This window comes from Thunnus thynnus, chromosome 1, assembly GCF_963924715.1.
Source record: "Thunnus thynnus chromosome 1, fThuThy2.1, whole genome shotgun sequence".
Lineage (NCBI taxonomy): Eukaryota > Metazoa > Chordata > Actinopteri > Scombriformes > Scombridae > Thunnus > Thunnus thynnus.
Genome location: NC_089517.1, coordinates 857,113 through 882,323, shown reverse-complemented (window position 1 = coordinate 882,323; position 25,211 = coordinate 857,113). Strand labels below are relative to the sequence as shown.

General features: G+C 38.6%; 1 protein-coding gene and 1 non-coding gene across 2 annotated transcripts; both read left to right on the top strand.

The window, feature by feature from the left end:
* Positions 1–3,163: 3,163 nt before the first annotated feature.
* LOC137197311 (calcium and integrin-binding family member 2-like) lies at positions 3,164–16,511 on the top strand. The gene is made up of 6 exons (XM_067611040.1): positions 3,164–3,330; positions 3,686–3,720; positions 12,980–13,091; positions 13,764–13,911; positions 14,009–14,204; positions 15,692–16,511. Exons 1-6 carry the CDS (start codon positions 3,280–3,282, stop codon positions 15,711–15,713), a joined length of 564 nt encoding a protein of 187 aa, XP_067467141.1. The 5' UTR covers positions 3,164–3,279; the 3' UTR covers positions 15,714–16,511.
* An 8,400-nt stretch (positions 16,512–24,911) lies between these two features.
* trnaq-cug (transfer RNA glutamine (anticodon CUG)) lies at positions 24,912–24,983 on the top strand. The gene has a single exon. It is a non-coding gene; the product is annotated as a tRNA-Gln (tRNA).
* The last annotated feature ends 228 nt before the right edge of the window (positions 24,984–25,211 follow it).

Genomic DNA, 25,211 nt, shown 5'->3' with positions numbered 1-25,211 from the left:
TTTTGCTGTTGTTAAAACCCACTAGCTTTGTGCTAACCACTGCAACTGGAGGAAGTTCCTCTTCTTCTACTATTTCTGCTTCAAAACTCTCACCTTACTCAAAGGCACAACCTGGTGGCAGAACAGCAGAAGTCATACAACACATCCACACACATTAATACTGCATAAAATACAAAATCATGAACCCTCGATCCTGGAAAACATGTTAGATCAGATTATTTGTTTTGGTTCAAATAGCTAATTAATGTGAAGTTAATTTATAAAGTTAATCAACCTGCATGATGTTCTTTAGTTTTATGTTGACATTCAAAATTGTAGTTGATTTACCCCCCCAACCCCCCCCCCCAAAAAACAACAACAACAACAAAAAACAAGGTATGAACTGAACCATAAATAGTTGTATTTATGAATCCTAACCACAGTCATCCCTAGTTGTAGAGACTAACTAACATGCATGACATGGCTCACCATTGTACCTTTTCTCTCGTGTTTTCAGTGCTTCTTTCATGGTGACTGACTTGTGACTTAATTGACTTTTCTTGACGTTTAGCAGTGACTTGACTCAGCTTACTTAAGACTTGCTTGAGCCTTTAAGCCACAAACCAGAGACGTAAGACTCAAATGTAGTCTGGAGCTGCTTCATATACAATGAATGTGAAAGTAATTTTGTAGTAATTTTTTAATAAGCTTTATTCTATAGTAAACTTTCATATCTGAAACATAAAATGTACCTGTATACCAGGCTTGGGCAATGTCTACAGAATTACTTTGTAATGCGAGCAGTAAAAGGTGATTTATGATATATTCTGGTTATTAAACATCTTGAAATCTCATACATCTCAAATGGGGATCTGTATTGAACGGATTGCACAATATTGTAAAATGTCAGTAGAAAAATGTACATATTTATTAAGTGTCAAAGTTGATATAAAGGTACTTTTACATAGACCTTCTGGTTTTTGTACATTCAGAACTCCATATATTAATGTGAAATGTCTGTAAATATATTGGAGACTTGATTTTAATTACTGTTAAAATGTTTATATAAAGTTAACCTCATGCATTAATGGGGAAATGTATGTTGATATATTTAATAGTTGCTTTTAAATACTATCAAATAATGTTAGTAAATTAATGACTATTAAAATTATGTTTTTTTATATATGACTAGAGGTCGTAGAGAACAGGGTGGACGGAGGTCTGGGATTTCATATGTTGAATAATTCTTTAAGATTAAGTGGATTATAGAATCCCAACAGTAGCTGGACTGCTTTCCACACATACTACTCATTGTTATTATATTCCTTCCTTATTTAATTCTACTGGTGGTGTTGATTTTTTATTAAAATGCAAACTGACTCAGACTGACTCACAGACGAGCTCTTCTAGCTTTAACGTTAGTGTTTCAGTCCTCACAGAGACTTTATCTGGAATAATAAGAATAAATCTGTTTTATCGCTGATGGTTCGACGGCAGAGTTTTATTAGTTGGTAAATAAAAACAGTTTTATTGTCTTATTGAGAACTTCAACACTGTACCAGTCAAACCAGAAGAACATGTTGTTCCTTCAGCTTCACAGAAACAAACATCATCAGCTCTAAACACACTTTTATTGCAGATATTGATATTCAGAATAAACAGTAACAGACATCAGAGATGACTGGACTGCAGTAAAATGCTTCTGCTCTTCTATCACGGCTGGTTTATAGACTTGTATGATAAATAAATATTATATTAATAATAAAGTGAAAGAATCCTTCAAGATTTTACATTGAATTGATCCTGTTAAAGAAGTGTTGGAAAGATTTCAGCTAAATATAAACTTTACCTGGTTTTTAATATTTCACTGTGATCATTCAAATATATTTTGGACAGATATTCAAAACTTTATGAACAGGAAACTAGATATGAATGTACAGATTCATTTATGGTTGGACAGCAATAATAAAATAATAAATATATATATATAAGAATCCACAGATCGAAATGTTCTGACTCCAAACCTGTTTTCATGTTTGTTGTTGAACTCAAACAGTTTAATCAAAAAAGCTACAAAGACTTTCGATATTTTAAAGACATTTTATTTGAACTCTTAAAGGACAATAACTGTCCACTCCTTGTTGCTTTTTATATGACTGTTGTTTCTACACATCTTTGTTTTTAATAAAGAAAGTTTTGAGAAAAAGAGCGGGAACTCACCCCAGGAAGTAAAGCCGGAAGCTAGAGACCTTTTTGACGTATATAAAGATGGATGATGCGTCTCCACTTCCTGCTGCCAGACTCCTGCGCAGGTCCAGTTTTGCAAACCTGAACTGGAAAAGTTCAGCACCGAAACCGACCTGTTACCTGTTAACCTGTAAGACCCGCCCCGACCTGACCCGCCCCGCTGCGATATTCATGTAATAATAACTGCTCGCTTGTCGCCTTATAACACTCTGCAACATACTCTGAAGTTTCTTAATCTGACTTCACAATAAAAACCAACCTGGCGTCTGACTAGAATTGATAATATTGATAATATCAGCTGATTAAGATGTTCTCACCTGCTACCCGTCAGCATTTACTTTATTTTGTGTGCCTGGATCTGTGAATTTATAATAATTATATTTTTTATCCGTTACACAACTTTTGTTAAAGTGATGCCAACATATCTTGTTTCCGGAGCGGCCATCTTGCTTGTGTGACGTCATTTGCAGCTGATTGGCTAGTAGTCGTTACCTTCGTTGGTTAGGTTTAGTCATGAGGAGTGAGATTGGTTCGGGTTAGGTTATGAATATATCCTCCACACCTGCAGAGTCAGGAAACGAGCCCTCACACCTGGACATCGCCTGCTCCACCTTCTCTCCTCTGGGAGGCGCTACGGAGCCCTGAACACCAGAACCAGCAGACAACAACTTCTTCCTCTCTGTCACCCTGATGAACAGTTAACTCACTGATCAATAACTCTGGAACACTATAAAACCAGCTGCACCTACAAATTGTATATTAATATAGTTTGAAATACAAAATGTGCGATAACATGTATACATTTCATTCATCACTGTAGTTGAACAGGCTGTATATACTGAACATAACGAGCAGCACCTGAAGGCAGCACGCTGGTCCCGCACCGCCTCTCCTCCTCCTCCTCCTCCTCCTCCTCCACCTCCTCTGCGCTGAAGCGGCCGCTGGCAGCGGAGCTGTGTCCGGGAGGAGCAGCTGTACACCGGGTCAGCTGCTGCTGGATGGATGTAAACAGAGTGTGATGCCGCTGTGTGATGGGAGAAGCAGCCGAGCAGGATGGGCAACAAGCAGACAACCTTCACCGAGGAGCAGCTGGAGGCGTACCAGGTGATTCCGCACCGCGCTGACGCGGGTTTTTACCGCAAACAGAACATCAGGAATCAGATCAGACTCAGAGGACAGCAGCAGGAACATGCAGGTGCTTTAGAGGAACTAAACCTTAATTATGTTAATGAAGGTGAAGAGACGGTGCTTTACCGCCTGTGACCAGCAGAATAAAGCAGAATGAAACAGAATAGAGTAGAATAGATACAGATAGAATAGAGCAGATGTCAGGATGACTCTCCTGCTGCTGATTGGCTGAGCTCCAGCCTCCAGCCTCTGCATCCTGCTGCTGTCTGGCTGACTGATGGTGTGAAAGCAGATCCTCCCTGTGACTCACTGACTGTCTGTCCCTCCACAGGACTGCACCTTCTTCACCCGCAAAGAGATCCTGCGGTGAGTTACAGACGTCTTCCACATCTGCTGGTTGGATTGTTTCAAAATCCACTAACTGCTTCATGAGCAGGAGTCGATCTGGAGGCCTCAGAGGCTTCACGAGGCTGCTGCACATTCATGACGTCCTCAGATTACTGTCAACTGCAGCATTTTAATTAGTTAAATCCTTCAGTAGTCTACAGTAATCTACAATAATCTATAGTAGTCTACAGTCATCTACAATAATCTACAGTAATCTACAGTAGTCTACAGTAATCTACAGTAATCTACAATAATCTATAGTAGTCTACAGTCATCTACAATAATCTACAGTAATCTACAGTAGTCTACAGTAGTCTACAGTCATCTACAATAATCTACAGTAATCTACAGTAGTCTACAGTAATCTACAGTAGCCTACAGTCATCTACAATAATCTACAGTAATCTACAGTAGTCTACAGTAATCTACAGTTGTCTACAGTAGTCTACAGTCATCTACAATAATCTACAGTAATCTACAGTAATCTACAGTAATCTACAGTAGTCTACAGTCATCTACAATAATCTACAGTAATCTACAGTAGTCTACAGTAATCTACAGTAGCCTACAGTCATCTACAATAATCTACAGTCGTCTACAGTAATCTACAGTAGTCTACAGTAGTCTACAGTCATCTACAATAATCTACAGTAATCTACAGTAGTCTACAGTAATCTACAGTAGTCTACAGTCATCTACAATAATCTACAGTAATCTACAGTAGTCTACAGTAATCTACAGTAGCCTACAGTCATCTACAATAATCTACAGTAATCTACAGTAGTCTACAGTAATCTACAGTTGTCTACAGTAGTCTACAGTCATCTACAATAATCTACAGTAATCTACAGTAGTCTACAGTAATCTACAGTAGCCTACAGTCATCTACAATAATCTACAGTAGTCTACAGTAATCTACAGTAGTCTACAGTAGTCTACAGTCATCTACAATAATCTACAGTAATCTACAGTAGTCTACAGTAATCTACAGTAGCCTACAGTCATCTACAATAATCTACAGTAATCTACAGTTGTCTACAGTAGTCTACAGTCATCTACAATAATCTACAGTAGCCTACAGTAATCTACAGTAATATACAGTAGTCTACAGTCATCTACAATAATCTACAGTAATCTACAGTAGCCTACAGTAATCTACAGTAGTCTACAGTCATCTACAATAATCTACAGTAATCTACAGTAATCTACAGTAGTCTACAGTCATCTACAATAATCTACAGTAATCTACAGTAGTCTACAGTAATCTACAGTTGTCTACAGTAGTCTACAGTCATCTACAATAATCTACAGTAGCCTACAGTAATCTATAGTAGTCTACAATAGTCTACAGTGATTTACAGTAGTCTACAGTAATCTATAGTAGCATACAGTAATCTACAGTAATCTACAGTAGCCTACAGTAATCTATAGTAGTCTACAATAGTCTACAGTAGTCTATAGTGATTTACAGTAGTCTACAGTAGTCTACAGTCATCTACAATAATCTACAGTAATCTACAGTAGTCTACAGTAATCTACAGTAGCCTACAGTAATCTATAGTAGTCTACAGTAGTTCACAGTAATCTGCAGTAGCCTACAGTAATCTACAGTAGTTTACACTAATCTACAGTAGTCTACAGTAGCCTACAGCACTCTATAGTAGTCTACAGTAATCTACAGTAGTCTACAGTAATCTACAGTAGTTTACAGTAATTTACAGTAGTCTACAGTAGCCTACAGTAATCTATAGTAGTCTACAGTAATCTAAAGTAGTTTACAGTAATCTATAGTAGTCTACAGTAGCCTACAGAAATCTATAGTAGTCTACAGTAATCTACAGTAGTCTACAGTAATCTACAGTAGTTTACAGTAATTTACAGTAGTCTACAGTAGTCTACAATAATCTACAGTAGTCTACAGTAATCTATAGTAGTCTACAGTAATCTACAGTAGTTTACAGTAATCTACAGTAGCCTACAGGAGTCTACAGTAGTCTACAGTAGTCTACAGTAATCTATAGTAGTCTACAGTAGCCTACAGTAATCTATAGTAGTCTGCAGTAATCTACAGTAGTCTACAGTAATCTACAGTAGTTTACAGTAATTTACAGTAGTCTACAGTAGCCTACAGCAATTTATAGTAGTCTACAGTAGTCTACAGTAATCTACAGTAGCCTACAGTAGTCGACAGTAATTTACAGTAGTTTACGGTAGTCTACAGTAGTCTACAGTAATCTACAGTAGTTTACAGTAATTTACAGTAGTCTACAGTAGCCTACAGCAATTTATAGTAGTCTACAGTAGTCTACAGTAATCTACAGTAGCCTACAGTAGTCGACAGTAATTTACAGTACTTTACAGTAGTCTACAGTAGCCTACAGTAATCTATAGTAGTCTACAGCAATCTACAGTAGTCTACAGTAATCTACAGTAGTTTACAGTCATTTACAGTAGTCTACAGTAGCCTACAGTAATCTATAGTAGTCTACAGTAATCTACAGTAGTCTACAGTAATCTACAGTAGTTTACAGTCATTTACAGTAGTCTACAGTAGCCTACAGTAATCTATAGTAGTCTACAGTAATCTACAGTAGTCTACAGTAGCCTGCAGTAATCTACAGTAGTTTACAGTAATTTACAGTAGTTGACAGTAGCCTACAGTAATCTACAGTAGTCTACAGTAATCTATAGCAGTTTACAGTAATTTACAGTAGTCTACAGTAGCCTACAGTAATCTATAGTAGCCTGCAGTAATCTACAGTAGTTTACAGTAATTTACAGTAGTTGACAGTAGCCTACAGTAATCTATAGTAGTCTACAGTAATCTACAGTAGTCTACAATAATCTATAGTATTCTACAGTAATCTACAGTAGTTTACAGTAATTTACAGTAGTCTACAGTAGTCTACAGTAATCTACAGTAGTCTACAGTAGTTTACGGTAATTTACAGTAGTCTACAGTAGTCGACAGTGATTTACAGTAGTCTACAGTAGCCTACAGTAATCTACAGTAGTTTACAGTAATTTACAGGAGTCTACAGTAATCTACAGTAATTTACAGTAGTCTACAGTAATCTACAGTAGTCTACAGTAGTCGACAGTGATTTACAGTAGTCTACAGTAGCCTACAGTAATCTACAGTAGTTTACAGTAATTTACAGGAGTCTACAGTAATCTACAGTACTTTACAGTAGTCTACAGTCATCTACAGTAGTCTACAGTAGTCTACAGTAGTTTACAGTAATTTACAGTAGTCTACAGTAATATAGTAGTCTACAGTAGCCTACAGTAATATAGTAGTCTACAGTAGTCTACAGTAATTTGATCAAATCTGAATCCACTCATTGAATCTTTTCAGGTTACTTTTCTACATCTGCAGGAACTAAAGTTAAAATAACTTGACAGATGTCTGATCAGAAATGTATTGTCTGAGAAGCAGAAACTCAGCAGTGTTTATTGTTTATGAACTGTAGATAAATGTTTCTGACAGCTGCAGCTATTGACTCCAAATACTGAAGCTGATCAGATTCACATATTGATCTGATCTTTAAAGTCCTTCTCCACTCAAAAATGTGTTCTTCTTCTTGTTGAATGTTTGAGTGGCGATGATTATTGTACAGAGTTTGTTTTGCTGAAGGAGGAAAGTTTCTCTGAGCTCACTGAACTCTGGGTTTATGAGCAGGATTTATGACAATCACAACTAGTTTTGAGCCAATCACGGTCCACTATGCAACTGAAACAGGTGTTATGTGGAAACAAACACTGAGATGAACTTTACAGTGAAGGAGGAACATCTGGTGTCCAGCAGGAAACTTTAGAAACCAACAATATTTACAGATTCACAGGTTCTGGAGTTTTAATAAAGGAAAAGGAGGAGACAATGATTTAAGGATTTAAACAAGATAATTTAACTTTTTTGTGGAAAAAACATATCAGACACAAATAATTATTCAAAGTAAAGTATTTTATATGCATGTCTGGAGGAGATGTTTAACTGGCATGAGGTGTTAAGCTGATCATTTCTCTGGAGAGGAAACTACAGAAACACAGAATGTTACAGAGTGATGCATCTTTACTCACAAACAATCTTTGTTTGAGAGCAGACAGCAGCTGCAAGGACGAGGACGAGTTCACAATTTTTTCAAGGAATTTTTCAAGGTTCTACCCCTTAGTGGTTTGAACTCTAACTATAGAAGTGAGGGAACACAGATAAGAGTGGAATTATTATAACAATTGGTTCCACACTAGTTGTGATGTCATAAATCCTGCAGGTACGTCCAGGTGTTAAACTGAGATTTAAGGTGAACTCAGAGATTCTTTCCTCCTTCAGCAGATGAAATGAAAACAAAGTCAAGAAGAAGAGTGAAGAGATGAGGAAAAAGTACCAATACAGCAATGTAAAAATACTCCATATACACAAGTATTATGAGCTTGATGTAGTTAAAGTATTGCAGTAAAAGTACACAAGTATTATGAGCTTGATGTAGTTAAAGTATTGCAGTACAAGTACATAAGTATTATGAGCTTGATGTAGTTAAAGTATTGCAGTAAAAGTAGTGGTTTGGTCCCTCTGACTGATATATTATTATATATGACATCATTAGATTATTAATAGTGAAGCATCAGTGTTAGAGCAGCATGTTACTGTTGTAGCTGCTGGAGGTGGAGCTAGTTTACACTACTTTATATACAGTTAGCTAGTTTAGTCCAGTGGTTCCCAACCTAGGGGTCGGGCCCCTCCAAAGGGTCAGCAGATAAATCTGAGGGGTGGTGAGATGATTAATGGGAGAGGAAAGAAGAAAAAACAAAGTTCTGATACACAAATCTGTTTTCAGTTTTTGGACTTTTTCTCTAATCTTTGATTTTTGCTGAAATATTGGATCATTTGAACATTTATTGAAATGAAAGCATGTGAGAAGTTTAGAGGGAAAAATCACTATTTGGTGGAGCTGTTAACAACTCATAGACATGTGAAATGTGACCCCGACTACACACTGCTTTTTGTAAGACATCAAAAGCCAAAAAGGTTGGAAACCACTGGTTTCATCTTTAACAATGTGTTGTATTTTAAAAGCTTGTTATATTATCCATTGTGTCAAATCTTCATCTGAAAAGTAACTAAAGCTGTCAAATAAATGTAGTGGAGTAGAAAGTACAATATTTCCCTCTGAAATGTAGTGGAGTGAAAGTATAAAGTAAGGAGTTTTTAGTAAAATGTACCTTTATTATTATTAGAGAAGTGAAGTGATTTTTAGGACAGAAAATGTGGAATATGAGATAAATAATTTGGTTCATGATGTCCAGTTTATATAAAGATTTATGTTCTTTTGTGACACTGCAACTGTATATTTATTGTTTTATAATCCCAAAGCTGGATTGATCTCGTATTGGGCCCAAGCAGCAACCTCCAGGGCTGAAAAGTGAAGCCAATGCGGAAAACCTGTATTCCATCTAATGGCCAGCAGGGGGCGACTCCACTGGCTGCAAAAAGAAGTCAGATTGTATTGAAGTCTATGAGAAAATGAGCCGACTTCTCTCTTGATTTATTACCTTAGTAAACTGTTTCCTAATGAGTTTATGACCTCAGTTGGTGACTTCAAGTCTTCTTCAATACAGCATGATGTTCATTTTGTAAATTATGGTCCCATTTAATTTAAATTTGACAATAAAGCAGCGTATGCTTTAGGGCGTGGTTACATTGTGATTGAAGAGGCGCTACCACGGCGACAATATTGCTTATGTAACGTAACCATAGGCCTAGCTGCTGCTATTCCACAGTGTGTTTTCAGTTCACTAAAGTTAATTGAACATTGTGATTGCCTAAAAAAAAGTCTTGTTCACGGTGACAACATTGCTTATGTAACGTAACCATAGGCCTAATATTGGATCATTTGAACATTTATTGAAATGAAAGCATGTGAGAAGTTTAGAGGGAAAAATCACTATTTGGTGGAGCTGTTAACAACTCATAGACATGTGAAATGTGACCCCGACTACACACTGCTTTTTGTTAACAAGGACTCACCAGACTGAAACATCTGGTTTCGTCTTCAGTAATGTCACTGATGTGGCAGTTATTGTGACAAATAATGCAGTGTAAGGCCTCAAACATGGTCCACACAGGTTGCTGTGTTCTGGATTGTGTCACCTGAAAATTCTTAACACATGCAAGTGCAAGCTGCAGTCTAAGCGTTGCAGACAGAGGTCGCTAAAGCATTAAACAACAAGAGAAAGCTTCTCTTCTACTCAAAACAATCATGCTGACCAGTTCAACGAAGTTCCAGTTAAACTTTGTCATCTCGTCATTCAGACAGGAAATGTCTGTCTGTCCTCTGCGAGTGAATCAGTAGTAAGCACAGCAGTATACATTCCTCCATAGACCCCATTTTTGATTACTATTGTGTATTTGTATGTGTTTGTGATTGCATTAGTGCAGGTAAATGTTCACTGTTTGTACCGGCTGGATCATGTTAGTTTATTTAAATTTTGAAACTGAAAAGTAACAACAGCTGTCAGATAAATGAGAGCAGTAAAAGTCTTATTTCATATACCTATTTGGTTCTATACTTTGCAATACTCAAGTAAAGTTCAAGTACCTCAAAGTTGTACTTGAGTAAATGTACTCAGTGACTTTCCAGCACTGTGTTTGTAGTTTCATCAGATCCTCTTGCTGTAAATCTGCTGTCAGTGTCTCCGTCTGTGTGACGGCACTGAGCTGCAGCAGATGACTTACAGTCTGAAATCTCTCCGCCAACAATTAAAACTGTGTCTGCTGATGTTTCTGGCTGCGCTCATTAGTGCAGCTGCAGCGTTTGGCGGGTCGCAGTTATTTCAGCTGCTCTGCTGTGACTGCAGCAGATTTATGGCAGCTATTAACACTCATGGTTATATAATGAACGCTGGCTGTGAGAGCTGCTGCTTCAGGTGATTCTCTCCACATTTATCACACTTCTGATTCCTCCTCTGGGCTGCCTTCAGGTTCACACTCGGTTATAGATGAACTAATCAATACAGAGAGGTAGGAGCCTGCCATTCACTGCAGGACATTTTCTGATGTTCAAAACACATCTCAATTCAAAGTGTTTTACATAAAACATAAAAAGACACACTAAATATGATTTAAAAGGAGTTTAATAGAAAATAAAAGTAAGCTAAAATAGAATAAGACAGATAAAACAGGACAATATAGTTTATAGTGCAGTTAAGAACTGAGAGTAGCAGCAGACCTGCAGTTTTCTCAGAGTTTCTTCTTCTCCAGGTTTAGTTTGGACTCTGGGGACAGAAAGCAGATCTGCCTCAGACCACCTGAGAGGTCTGGATGGTTCATAACGGAGCAGCAGATCAGAAATATATTTCAAACCATCCAGTGCTTCATACCAACAGTGGTATTTAAAGGACACATATTTTGCATTTCAGGTGTATTTTTATATTCTGAGGCTATACTGCATTGTTTCTCAACTGGGGGGTCTGCAGACCCATAGTGGTCCCTGGTGTAATTGCAAGGGATCTGTGAAATAATAATATAATAATAAAGTTTATTTGTATAGCACTTATCAAAACCGGCATTTCAAAGTGCTTTACAACCATAAAACACAGCAATAAAATACAAAGTCATGTATGAATAAAGAGGCAGGTGTAAGAAATACAAGAGGAAGAAAACTTAAAAACAATGGATGAAAAAACATAAAACACCAAGGATAAAATGTAAAGACAACGGGTGAATTAAAACTTAAAACAGAGCAGTGCAAGACTTAAGTACAATGTCAAGAATAAAGCACAGTATAACACAATAGTTGAGAGTGAAAATAAACATAAAAGAAGAGAAAATTGATAAGAAAGCGTCTCGATAAAAATAAGTCTTGAAAAGTGATTTCAAAGAAGACACTGATGTAGCGAGCCAGAGTTCATCAGGCAGGTCGTTGCTGACATCTGTTTTTAATATTTGCTAGACAATTTGTAAGATTGGAGAGGTTTGAAATCTCGGTAGGCTTTACTGGGAGATACAACAGTGTGTCATCAGCGTAGCGGTTGAATCAAATTTCATGTCTATGTGTAATCTGGCCAAGTGGGAGCATATTCAGCAAAAATAATATCGGTCCCAGTATCGACCCCTGAGGGACCAAACCAAAACTTTCCAATTTGTTAAATAACACTGTCTTAACTGAATGATATACGAGTGAGTGTCAGCGACAAAATCAGTTTGATTACTATGTTTTGTATTGGAATGGTAGCAGCTGGCTGCAGGGAGATCACCAGGGAGCTGGAAGTTTCTGGTTAAGTTGCTGTTGGCTATATTGTTTAATTTCCAGTAAATATCACAAAATAAAATGTGTTTACTGTTTAAAAAGTACAAACGTAGGATATCGAGTGCTCACCCATCTTTTACTTGGGTGGTTAGTCTGATGTTGAGCACACGGCTGATAGATATGTGGTTTGTTTACATGACATAACAGAAGTGCATATTTAATAGATTCAGCGTGGACAGAAAGTGTTTGATGTTATGCGATGTGATGCAATAGTCGGACGCTTGCTTACTGTTAGGACATGGTGTGAGAACAAAACCACCTCAAAGCCGTCTCAGATTTATCAACACAGTGATGAAGCCTCTCAACTGTGGGTCAACTGTATGAAAAGCTGCACTTAAGACATGAGTGGAACATTCACCAGAATCATCCGTTCTTAAAAGATCATTTGTGACTCTAATAAGCACGGTCTCAGTGCTGTGATGCTGTTTAAAGCCTGAATGAAAATTTTCAAAAATGCTGTTTTGTCTCAATGCTTCGAGGAGTTGTAGGGACACCGTCTTCTCAAGGAGTTTTGCAATAAAAGGTAATTTTGAAATTGGTCTGTAAATTGCTGCTTTCTGATGGATCGAGGCTGGATTTTTAATGAGTGGTTGCACACAAGCCGTCTTCAAATATTCTGGGATGCAGCCAGGGGATAAAGAACTGTTAATTATTGAGACCAGCCAAGGGGCAGTCACATCCAGAACATCACAGAGGAATTTAGGGATCATTATATCTGCAGGACTTGTGGAGTGTTTGAGGTGTAACACGGTGATTATAGGTTCATTTAGAGAGACGGACTTTAAAACTTTATAAAACAGCATGGTTGGGGCGGTGGGCATCAGTAATAACTATGGCTGATAAAATCTGATGTAGATCTGTGAGGACGATAGATAATTGCAACTCAGTAAATATCAATGATATTGTGTCTGGTGTCCTGTGCTGTGTTGCAGGTTACATGGCAGATATCGTGAGCTGGCTCCACATTTAGTGCCGCTGGATTACACCAACAATCCGGACATCAAAGTTCCTCTGACGCTGATCGTCACCATGCCTGAGCTGAAGGTCAGTCCTCACCTGCACCTGCGTACAGGTGGACGTGGTGTCGGTGTTTGAGGGGAATGTTTGAGATTTCTGTCAGTTTTAGTCACAAGAACACATTTCAGTCTCGTTTTTCTTTTTGATGTCTTCTAAATACTTTGAGGCTCCAGCTGTCTCCATCTTTGTTCAGTTGCCATGGTTACAGTTTAGTGTTGTGTGCACTTACCATGGTTACAGGTTAGTGTGTCCAGTCACCATGGTTACACAAACTAAACTAAAATAATTAAACTAAACTAAACTAAAGTTAAATAAACTAAACTTGTGAAATAAGCTCGCTGTCAGGTCCTGATGCTGTTTGAAGCATTACGTCATATCACATGATCTGTTATGTAAACTTTATAAGTGACAATTATTTTACTGAACATACATAATAGGATGGAAAAGTGAGAAGTCTTTGGCGATTAGACCCCATCATGATGTCATACTTATAAGGGGGAAGTGAAGGCGAGCAGGATACCTGATGGAGTCAAGACACTGGTGCTGGTGATGAATATGGGAATACTGGGATCTGGATGATGGGAAGAGGAGCAGCTGATTCGTTAACTAAGAGAACTGCCTCTAATCAGCTGATACCAGAGCAGGAGTCTGTGTCTAATTAGTGTAAATAACTAAACTAAAGTAACGGTTCCCTGACAGGAGAACCCGTTCCGAGACAGGATCGTGGAGACGTTCTCGGAGGACGGTCAGGGGAACCTGAGCTTCAACGACTTTGTCGACATGTTTTCTGCACTCTGTGAAACTTCCCCCAGAGAGCTGAAGACCATTCACGCCTTCAAGATTTACGGTAACGAGTTTGTCGTGTGGATTCTGTTTGTGTGTGAAGCGTCTGTAACATGACAGTACAATGAAACGTTCTGCTGGTTCTGCTGGTTCTGCTCCAGACTTCAACAGGGACAGCTTCATCTGTAAGGAGGACCTGCAGAAGACCCTGAACAAGCTGACCAAAGGCGAGCTGACGGCGGAGGAGGTGACGCTGGTGTGTGATAAAGCCATCGAGGAGGCCGACCTCGACGGAGACAACAAGCTCTCCTTCTCCGACTTCGAGAACATGATCTCCAAGGCTCCGGACTTCCTGAGGTATTTTCTCTCCTTCACTGAACTATTCAGATTGTTATTTTAACTTTTACACAAACTTTCTTTCATCCTTTATTCCTCGCCTGCATTTCAAATCTTATTTTATCCTAAATCCAAACCTTCTTTTTGAATCCGTCATCTGAACGCTTGCTTCATAACGATTGTTTTATTAGATTTTTATGATGTGAATTCATTTATTTAACCAGGAAGTCTCTTCAGAATTGGCCAAAACAGCAGCGTACAACAGAACAAAGTAATAAACAGTCACATCTAACACAACAGAACCTGAGAGACACGAGAAAGATAAAACTGACAGACAAACCTTTTAATTCAGCTTATTTAAGGCGCAGGCTGTAATACATGTTGATGTCATCAAGTAGAGCTGCAACGATACTTGATTCATTATTTAAGTTATTTTCCAAGCAAGAAAAAATCTAATTTTTCTTACGTCCAGCATCTGGATTGTGAGTTTTTGCAGCTTTTAAACTGAAAATCTTTTTTTTGTGAAACCTTGTGCTTTATGGTATCATGACAGATATTTTCACTATTTTCTGACATTTTATAGACAAATTATGAATTGAGAAAAATTATCCGCAGATGAGTCAATAATGAAAATAATCGTTCGCTGCAGCTTTGGCATCAAGATCTTCATTCACATCCTGAACCATTTTGTTCAGGTTCATCACTATGAGCCGCGTGTAGTGATGAACCTCCAGAGACTCTGCAGCTCCTCTCGGCTTTACGGAGCTTTATAGTGAGTTTCAGCTCGTTGTTTACTGTCCGGCTGCAACTTTACTGTTCTGGTTCACTCTCAGCGTCTCATAGCGTCGTTTTCAGAGAGAAAAAGCTGTAAAAAGCCGCTGAACACTACCTGCTCACAGTTAGCTGTAGACTAGCTGGTGAACATAGTGGAGCATTTAGCAGCTAAAGAGCCAGATATTTCCCCCAGGAGTTGGTAGAGAGTAAAAACAGCTAAAAGAGAGTCATGTCATTTATTTTCTTGTTTAAAAGTACTTTTATTGTATTTATTCAGGAACTGTGCACTTTAAATAGATAAATAGATGTTTTTTACAGTCTGTGGAGGGTAAGAAGAGGGAAGCACCTGTGTTTGTTCGAGGGACTTTCTGTAGAAATCGACAAATTATAAAGTCATTACATTTTATGATAAAACAGATGAAACCAGTTCCAGTAACGTCAGATCAAAGAAACAGAAATTAAACTGAAATAAAAGAAAATAAGAAACTCAATTAAAATCAGGAAAAGCTCTCAGATGAAAGTCAAATTTATTAAACTTGTAAAAAACGACAAGTAAAAACTGTCAACTGATCACATGAAGCAACAACCAATCACAGATATGGATCCACCCTTCATCGGCCAGATTATTGATTCTTTATTTCCCTCAGCAGTTACTTTTGAGGGGACCAGCCTGAGATTTTACAGTATTATAATAAATAAATCTCTTCTTTCTGTGTTGTTTGTCTTGTCTGCAGTAACTTCCACATACGAATATGAGACGCCACCGTCACAGCAGCAGCTGAGATCCTGCCGAGGAAAGATGTCTCACTTTGACCCGCTTCCTGATCCGACGGTGTTCATCCTCCAGACTCCACCTCCACCTGAACCTCAGTCCCACCTCGACACAGTGCCTGTCCTTTCTATCGCCGGTGGAGAGTCTTCCTCTCCGGCAGAACCTGAGACCTGACAGAGTCTCCTCTGGACTCAGAAGCACAGGCTGTTTTTTTTTTGGGCCAAATTTGCGTCTTACAAAAGTGACAGCGGGGACATTTCAGAGAGAGAGACTGCATGATACCTTTCTCCTCAGTTAAACCTGAGCTGTTTGGAGGTGGATGTTCAGGAGCGATAAACCAAGACGAGGCTGATTTTATATCAAGAGAGTGTTTCTGCACCGGGGCTGATTTCGGTCTGTCCTGCACGAACGAGGACGACGCTGCAGAGGAAACAGATCAGGGCTTTTCTGACTTCAGTGCTTTGCAGAAAGGCCAGATCACTGACAGGATTTTTTAAAAAAAAAGCACAGTTTTAAAGGGCAAAACAGTCAAGAGCTATGCAATCTTTCTTCATGGAGCGCATGTTGTAAATTGCTTCTAGCTGTTGTTTATTTGTACATGTGGTTTAGTGAAGTGTACTGGTGCATAATGACAATCATAGTAAACTGTAGTTCAGTTGATGGAAGGGCTCTCTGTCATCTCACCTGTAAACTTTGTCTCTGATAAACTTGATATAACAGCTGTCACTCGTTCAACAGAAAATGTTTTCGGGCCAGAATGAAATAAAAGATTTTTCTCTGTTGCTTTGCTGCTCCGTGAAGCTTCTTACAAAAGAAAAGCCATCAGATCCAGAACATTAGGCCGACTCTGAGGAACAGGACGCTTCAGCTTCCGTTCTGAGCTTTTCTTTCAAATGTCTTCAGATGATCATGAGATTCACTATAAAAACAGCCTTCTTTTATTTATTTGTGTGTCAAACACAAGACAAAGATCAACTCCACATCATCTGATCAATCACTAATTAGTTCTGAATTAGCAGCAGTGAAGTCCAGTCTGACAGGTCCTCCATCCTCCATCTGCTGGTCCTGGTCCTGAAGAGGGACTCTGTTTGAAGACTTTATACACACAACATGTAATTTCAGCCGCTAGGCGTCTCAATCAAAACAATAACAACAGACGGAGTGTGATGACCGTGTGAAGTAGCAAGGGATCATGGGAGTTGTTGTCTTCGTTGTTAAATAACCAGCATCGCCGGGATAGGATTACTCCAGTGTTCATCATTCAGGATGTTTTTACCCGCAGAGGTCTCCTCCTCTCCAGAACAAACGGACCCGGAGATTACAGGTAAAAACACTGAATAAAGCTGTTTCACTTAAAAAATCAGTGTTTCTCCGACGATGTACGGCGACCACCGGACGTCCGGTACGAGCTGTTAGCCGAGCTGCTGCTAACACTTGTTCGGTTTATTTCTCTGATAACTTAAGATCCAGACGTCCGATGACTAAAATCCTTCTTCCGGCTAAAAGATATAGTTAAAAACCACCTAAATTTATCATGAAAATGTGACTTAAAACTGAATAAAAGTCCATTTATAACAGTTTGTGCGGAACAACCACAACGCCGATGTATTATCTTGTATGTGTGTAAGTTACTCTTTGGTAGACGCCATTGTAGCGGACAAACACAGCGCCGCCGTATGCATCTGGTGCGTGTTTACTCTTTGGTAGAGGAGGTATGACGCCATCGACAGGCGACCAAATGAAACGGTCCGTTACTTTGATTAAATTACAGATTTCTCTGGGTTTGAAAATCGTTGGAAACATTTGGGATAATGTAAGTACACAACTCAACAACATATATAACATAGGTCTAGTTGTTTTTAGACATTTTAATGTGGAATAATTACATATTATACCTTTAATAGTTTCTACTATTTAATAGTTTCTATTGAGCTCATGAGTTGTTAAGTTGTGATTTATCAAACCGAGGGGCATCTTATATTATTCCATCATAGGACTGTAAGGCTGCAACCAGCTGTTGGTTTTTTTTAAAGATCGTCTCCACACAAGTATGACGACATACAAAAATACATATAAATATAATATCAAACATTTCCAAAAGCTTTTACAGAGAGAAAAGTTTCAAGAAGAGATTTAAAAGAAGCTAAAGACTTAGTGTGTGTGAGTTCAGGAGGCAGAGAGCTCCGTAGTGTGGGAGCTTTGATAGCAAAAGTCTGATCACCATCATTCACCAACCGTGAGCTGGGAGTCACCATCCGAGGATCTCAATGGCTGAGAGGACTCATACCAGGTCAATAATCAGAAATGTATGCAAGGCCATTTAAGGCCTTAAAAGTGAGCAATAAGATTTTAAACTCAATGCGTAATTTAACAGGGAGCCAGTGGAGGGAGGCGAGCAGGGAGGTCATGTGATCATGCTTCTTCCCAGTAATAAGTGAAGCAGCTGCGTTTTGTACCAGTTAGAGATGGTTGGCTGACACCTGAGTAAAGTTTGAGGCAATAATCAAGCTGAGAACAGATGAGAGCATGTACAACTTTTTGTAAATCAACAACTGCTAAAAATGAGCAACTTTTAGAGATTATCTCGAGCTGGAAGAAACAGGAATTGCCAACATTTTTGTCTTGATAGTCAAACAGAGATCAGCATCAAATATTACCGCTAGATTCCTCACAGCCTGCTTAATATTACTCATCAGATCACCCAGATTAGCACCAAAAGAGCTGATGAAGTTTGGGAGACTGAACAGAATGACATCAGACTTATCATCCTTAAATTTAAGGAAGCGTTGGGACGTCCAAGATTTAATACCAGAAAGGCAAGTTGTAAGATTTGTTTGGCTGCTGGGATCTGTGGGTTTCGATGTCGAATATAACTGAGCGTAAAGCACGTCATGCCTCTGAATAACATGGCTGAGAGGCAACATGTATGTAGAGAACAGAGGGGGCCAAGACCAGAACCCTGGGGGACACCACAACTCGACCGGGCCATCGAGGAAGTAGAGTTACCCAGAGCAACGGAAAAAGTTCTGTTGGAGAGGTATGAATGTAATAAGCTGAGAGCTGAGCCCTTGAGTCCTACCCAAGTTTCCAAGCGATGTAAGAGGATCCCGTGGTCGACTGTCTCAAATACGGCACTTAAATCTAAAAGAACTAAAATCGAGCAGTTACCTGTCAGCAGTCAGCAGAAGGTCATTATTTACCTTAACAAGAGCTGCCCCTACTGCACTAGATACAGTGTGCCTGATATGTTTTATACAGTAAAAAAAGCATAATTACGACTTAAAAATCCCCAAATCATCATCTCCTCCTTCAGCAGATGAATGTGAAAACAAACTCTGCACAGAGAACAACATCCAACTGAAGGAACAAAGAGAAAAGTGTTGCTGTGTAATTTTTTGTCAATTGATTAATCATGTAATAGAGTATTACTGTGTATAGTAGGGGGTCAATATCATAGACTGTAAAAAATATGGACGTGGTCACCGTGACGTCACCCAATGGTTTGCGAACTGTCGATTTGAAGCCTCGAGTATAGCTATTTGACGATCGCCATCTTGGATTTGGCTGTCGCCATGTTTGATTTTTGGAGCCAGAAGTGACCATATTTGGACGGGAGGGTTGCGCTGACTGTAGCGCTAGCTGCTAGTTCTATTAGCACAGTGCATTTACAATCTATGGTTAACAGTGAGCATGCTAATGCTAATGCAGGCCTAAAACCGTTAAAACAATTTGCACTCACTGGAAAAACTGATCATCCGACTCATTAATGGGTCTTTTATTAAAACCAAACACTGAACAAGACTTTTTTGTAGGCAATTCACAATGTTCAATTAACTTTAGTGAACTGAAAACACACTGTGGAATAGCAGCAGCTAGACCTATGGTTATGTTACATAAGCGATGTTGTCGCCGTGGTAGCGCCTCTTCAATTACAATGTAGCCACGCCCTAAAGCATACGCTGCTTTATTGTCAAATTTAAATTAAATGGGACCATAATTTACAAAATGAACATCATGCTGTATTGAGGAAGACTTGAAGCTACCAACTGAGATCATAAACTCATTAGGAAACAGTTTACTAAGGTAATAAATCAAGAGAGAAGTAGGCTCATTTTCTCATAGACTTCAATACAATCTGACTTCTTTTTGCAGCCAGCGGAGTCGCCCCCTGCTGGCCGTTAGATGGAATGCAGGTTTTTGGCGCTTCCGCATTGGCTTCACTTTTCAGCCCTGGAGGTTGCCGCTTGGGCCCAATACGAGATCAATCCAGCTTTGGGATTATAAAACAATAAATATACAGTTGCAGTGTCACAAAAGAACATAAATCTTTATATAAACTGGACATCATGAACCAAATTATTTATCTCATATTCCACATTTTCTGTCCTAAAAATCACTTCACTTCTCTAATAATAATAAAGGTACATTTTACTAAAAACTCCTTACTTTATACTTTCACTCCACTACATTTCAGAGGGAAATATTGTACTTTCTACTCCACTACATTTATTTGACAGCTTTAGTTACTTTTCAGATGAAGATTTGACACAATGGATAATATAACAAGCTTTTAAAATACAACACATTGTTAAAGATGAAACCAGTGGTTTCCAACCTTTTTGGCTTTTGACGTCTTACAAAAAGCAGTGTGTAGTCGGGGTCACATTTCACATGTCTATGAGTTGTTAACAGCTCCACCAAATAGTGATTTTTCCCTCTAAACTTCTCACATGCTTTCATTTCAATAAATGTTCAAATGATCCAATATTTCAGCAAAAATCAAAGATTAGAGAAAAAGTCCAAAAACTGAAAACAGATTTGTGTATCAGAACTTTGTTTTTTCTTCTTTCCTCTCCCATTAATCATCTCACCACCCCTCAGATTTATCTGCTGACCCTTTGGAGGGGCCCGACCCCTAGGTTGGGAACCACTGGACTAAACTAGCTAACTGTATATAAAGTAGTGTAAACTAGCTCCACCTCCAGCAGCTACAACAGTAACATGCTGCTCTAACACTGATGCTTCACTATTAATAATCTAATGATGTCATATATAATAATATATCAGTCAGAGGGACCAAACCACTACTTTTACTGCAATACTTTAACTACATCAAGCTCATAATACTTATGTACTTTTACTGCAATACTTTAACTACATCAAGCTCATAATACTTATGTACTTTTACTGCAATACTTTAACTACATCAAGCTCATAATACTTATGTACTTTTACTGCAATACTTTAACTACATCAAGCTCAAATTAAGATTCAGATAAAACCTGTTGTCTCAGAGACAAACAGAAGTCTTTCTGACTGACTGTTGATGGATGTCTGAGCTGCAGAGCTGACGCCTGTTAAAGTGCTTCTGCCTCTCATGTTTCCGTCACTTCAGGCAGATCGATGTCGTTACTGTCTGCTGGATCGTCACCTGGAAGCTTCCTGCATGGATCCTCAGCTTCAGTTACACATGAATCTAATATCAGCCACTTTCTTCTGCCGTCTGTGTTTATATAAAACATGGCGGAAGTCTGCGAGTTTCTTCTGCTGCAGGTTTTAATCTCAGCTCTGACACACACAAGTGTTGTGGCGGTTTTGGTTGTTGGTTTCTTTTATTTCCCACCTTTGTGGAAAATGAGCAAGATTTTATATTCATCACATTAAATATCGGAAAGAATGACATAAAATATGAGGGAGACGATGATAGTTCACTAGATTTAGTTTCTTTTTCTTTTCTTCGGCCTTCTAAATAATTCTTGTGCCCCAAATGTCAAATTGAAATTGAAAAAGATTCAGATACATTAATGTAAAGTACATTCAGAAGACGGTAAAGAAGACAGAAATGTGTGTAATATTTAACAATTCACAGAAAGAATGCTTTGAAAACAGAACGGCAGCAGCAGATTTAAGATTAAAAATAGAATTAGCAGAAAGTTTCAACATAAAGGAAACATAAACAGAACGTGTGGTGAATGAACACAAATAAGAATAACTGCAAATAAATAAATACATATATTCTAGCTAAATAGATTAAAAGAAAAAACATAGTAATATAAATATTTGTATTTAAATAAATGTTAGATTAAATAAATAATAATAACTGAAGCAGTGCGTCATACTGACATTATTTCATTAAAACAAAAGGATTTAACTTAGTGTTTCTCATGTTGCTTCATCAGATTCATCACATTCGCTCTGATGAAGCAACATGAGAAATGTGTAGTTCAATTATATCAATACTAGTATTAAAATAAATGTTAGAATAAATAAATAATAAATATTACATATATACATAAATATATTTTTTAGTAAATAAGATATAAAGAAAACACATAATAACATTATTATGATTTTTTCATGAAGACTTTTAGATGTGGTCCAGATCCACAGCAGCTTTCAGCTGATTATCAAACCTGTTATTTATTAGTTGTGTTGTGTGATACAGAGTCTGTGTTGTTTGTTGTTTGTATGTTGATTTGATGGCAAATAAGTTTCTCCATTGGTGATTAATAAAGCTGTTTTATCTAATTTAATCATTGTTATTAATATTAACATTCATATTTGTGTTATAAATAAATAAATGCTTCATAATAAAATTAAAAACATAAAATTGTTATGTCTTAACGTCTCTTCCATTTCTGATTAGTTTGTCCTTTTGACGATGTTTCAGTAATAAAAATGTTCCTTCAAACAGGTCGATCCACCTGTCTGCCGTCAGGTAACTGTTTGTTGTTACACCTGTCTGCCGTCAGGTGACTGTTTGTTGTTACACCTGTCTGCCGTCAGGTGACTGTTTGTTGTTTTACACCTGTCTGCCGTCAGGTAACTGTTTGTTGTTTTACACCTGTCTGCCGTCAGGTAACTGTTTGTTGTTACACCTGTCTGCCGTCAGTTAACTGTTTGTTGTTACACCTGTCTGCTGTCAGGTAACTGTTTGTTGTTTTACACCTGTCTGCCGTCAGGTAACTGTTTGTTGTTACACCTGTCTGCCGTCAGGTAACTGTTTGCTGTTTTACACCTGTCTGCCGTCAGGTAACTGTTTGTTGTTACACCTGTCTGCCGTCAGTTAACTGTTTGTTGTTACACCTGTCTGCTGTCAGGTAACTGTTTGTTGTTACACCTGTCTGCCGTCAGGTAACTGTTTGCTGTTTTACACCTGTCTGCTGTCAGGTAACTGTTTGTTGTTACACCTGTCTGCCGTCAGTTAACTGTTTGTTGTTACACCTGTCTGCTGTCAGGTAACTGTTTGTTGTTACACCTGTCTGCCGTCAGGTAACTGTTTGTTGTGTTACACCTGTCTGCTGTCAGGTAACTGTTTGTTGTGTTACACCTGTCTGCCGTCAGGTGACTGTTTGTTGTTACACCTGTCTGCCGTCAGGTGACTGTTTGTTGTGTTACACCTGTCTGCCGTCAGGTAACTGTTTGTTGTTACACCTGTCTGCCGTCAGGTGACTGTTTGTTGTTACACCTGTCTGCCGTCAGGTAACTGTTTGTTGTTACACCTGTCTGCCGTCAGGTGACTGTTTGTTGTGTTACACCTGTCTGCCGTCAGGTAACTGTTTGTTGTTACACCTGTCTGCCATCAGGTAACTGTTTGTTGTTACACCTGTCTGCCGTCAGGTAACTGTTTGTTGTTACACCTGTCTGCCGTCAGGTGACTGTTTGTTGTTTTACACCTGTCTGCCGTCAGGTAACTGTTTGTTGTTACACCTGTCTGCCGTCAGGTAACTGTTTGTTGTTACACCTGTCTGCCGTCAGGTAACTGTTTGTTGTTACACCTGTCTGCCGTCAGGTGACTGTTTGTTGTGTTACACCTGTCTGCCGTCAGGTAACTGTTTGTTGTTTTACACCTGTCTGCCGTCAGGTAACTGTTTGTTGTTTTACACCTGTCTGCCGTCAGGTAACTGTTTGTTGTTTTACACCTGTCTGCCGTCAGGTAACTGTTTGTTGTTTTACACCTGTCTGCCGTCAGGTGACTGTTTGTTGTTACACCTGTCTGCCGTCAGGTGACTGTTTGTTGTTTTACACCTGTCTGCCGTCAGGTAACTGTTTGTTGTTTTACACCTGTCTGCCGTCAGGTGACTGTTTGTTGTGTTACACCTGTCTGCTGTCAGGTAACTGTTTGTTGTTACACCTGTCTGCCTTCAGGTGACTGTTTGTTGTGTTACACCTGTCTGCTGTCAGGTAACTGTTTGTTGTTACACCTGTCTGCCGTCAGGTGACTGTTTGTTGTTTTACACCTGTCTGCCGTCAGGTAACTGTTTGTTGTTACACCTGTCTGCCGTCAGGTAACTGTTTTTTGTTTTACACCTGTCTGCCGTCAGGTGACTGTTTGTTGTGTTACACTGACACCTGGTGGCGGGAGGCGGGACCGTCAGCTGCAGAGGTTCAAACTGGCTCCACCTCAACCATCTGTAACAGTGAAATGCTGCATCAGTATCAACAATGTACTTTATTTAATAATTTACTATGTGAGTCACAAGGGACGAATTTATTTTACTTTTAATACTTTAACTACATTTATCTGATAATACTTGTAACATAGTATTTTTACATTGCAGTCTTTTTACTTTTACTTGAGTAAAGGATCTGATTACTCACAGCTGACATTCAGTGTAAACCATCAACATGTTGTACTGGACATGTTTCTGAAAGTTAACTTACAGTAAAACAATGTTCACTGGACTGGAGGAATCCCAGCAGTCTGTACTGAAGGAACTCTTCTCTGTGACTGAAGCTGTACAACATACAACAGCTGTTATCCGAAGGCCGAAAGAATTTCCTTCATATGATAAAAATGATCCTTTCAGAATCTCTGAACTTTAACTAAATGAACGTTAACTTTACGTTGATCGTGTTTCTTTAGTGATACTAACGTTACGTTACGTAACGTTAATACCGTGTGACGTTAACGAAGATGGCGGAGATGGTTCCTAATCAAACAGCTCGTTAGTTTAACTTCTGAACTAAACGTTTTATTTTCTTCTGTAACTGTAGCTTCGGGATGATGTGACGTCAGACCAAACCGGTTTCAAATACAGAATCGGTTCTTACCGGAAGCGGATTTAATCCTCCAAATGGCTCGTGTCGGTTGGATTTTATATTATAATCCACTGAAAACATCACTAAATATATCAGTGTATACAGTTAAATATAATGAATCCCGCCCCCAACAGTCACATGGTTCCATGGTGTAATGGTTAGCACTCTGGACTCTGAATCCAGCGATCCGAGTTCAAATCTCGGTGGAACCTGAATTTCTTTTCCTCCCAGCTGAACTGAAGAGAAATAAACGACTCACACAGACACGTTAACCTGTAACTAAGTAAAGTAAAGACACGGCAGGAAGCGAAATATAAACCAGAAGATCTATAAAAACATATATATATAGAGAGAGACATATACACTATATATCTCTATAAAAACATCAATAACTATAAAGACATAAACCAGAAGAGACTGATCCGTGGTACACAAACACC

What these genes read in the sequence shown, in the direction of transcription:
- LOC137197311 (XM_067611040.1), top strand. Translation starts at nt 3,280, where the DNA reads ATGGGCAACAAGCAGACAACCTTCACCGAGGAGCAGCTGGAGGCGTAC. An exon ending in ACCCGCAAAGAGATCCTGCG is followed by an intron (nt 3,721 to 12,979) that starts GTGAGTTACAGA and finishes GCTGTGTTGCAG; the next exon opens with GTTACATGGCAGATATCGTG. An exon ending in AAGGCTCCGGACTTCCTGAG is followed by an intron (nt 14,205 to 15,691) that starts GTATTTTCTCTC and finishes TCTTGTCTGCAG; the next exon opens with TAACTTCCACATACGAATAT.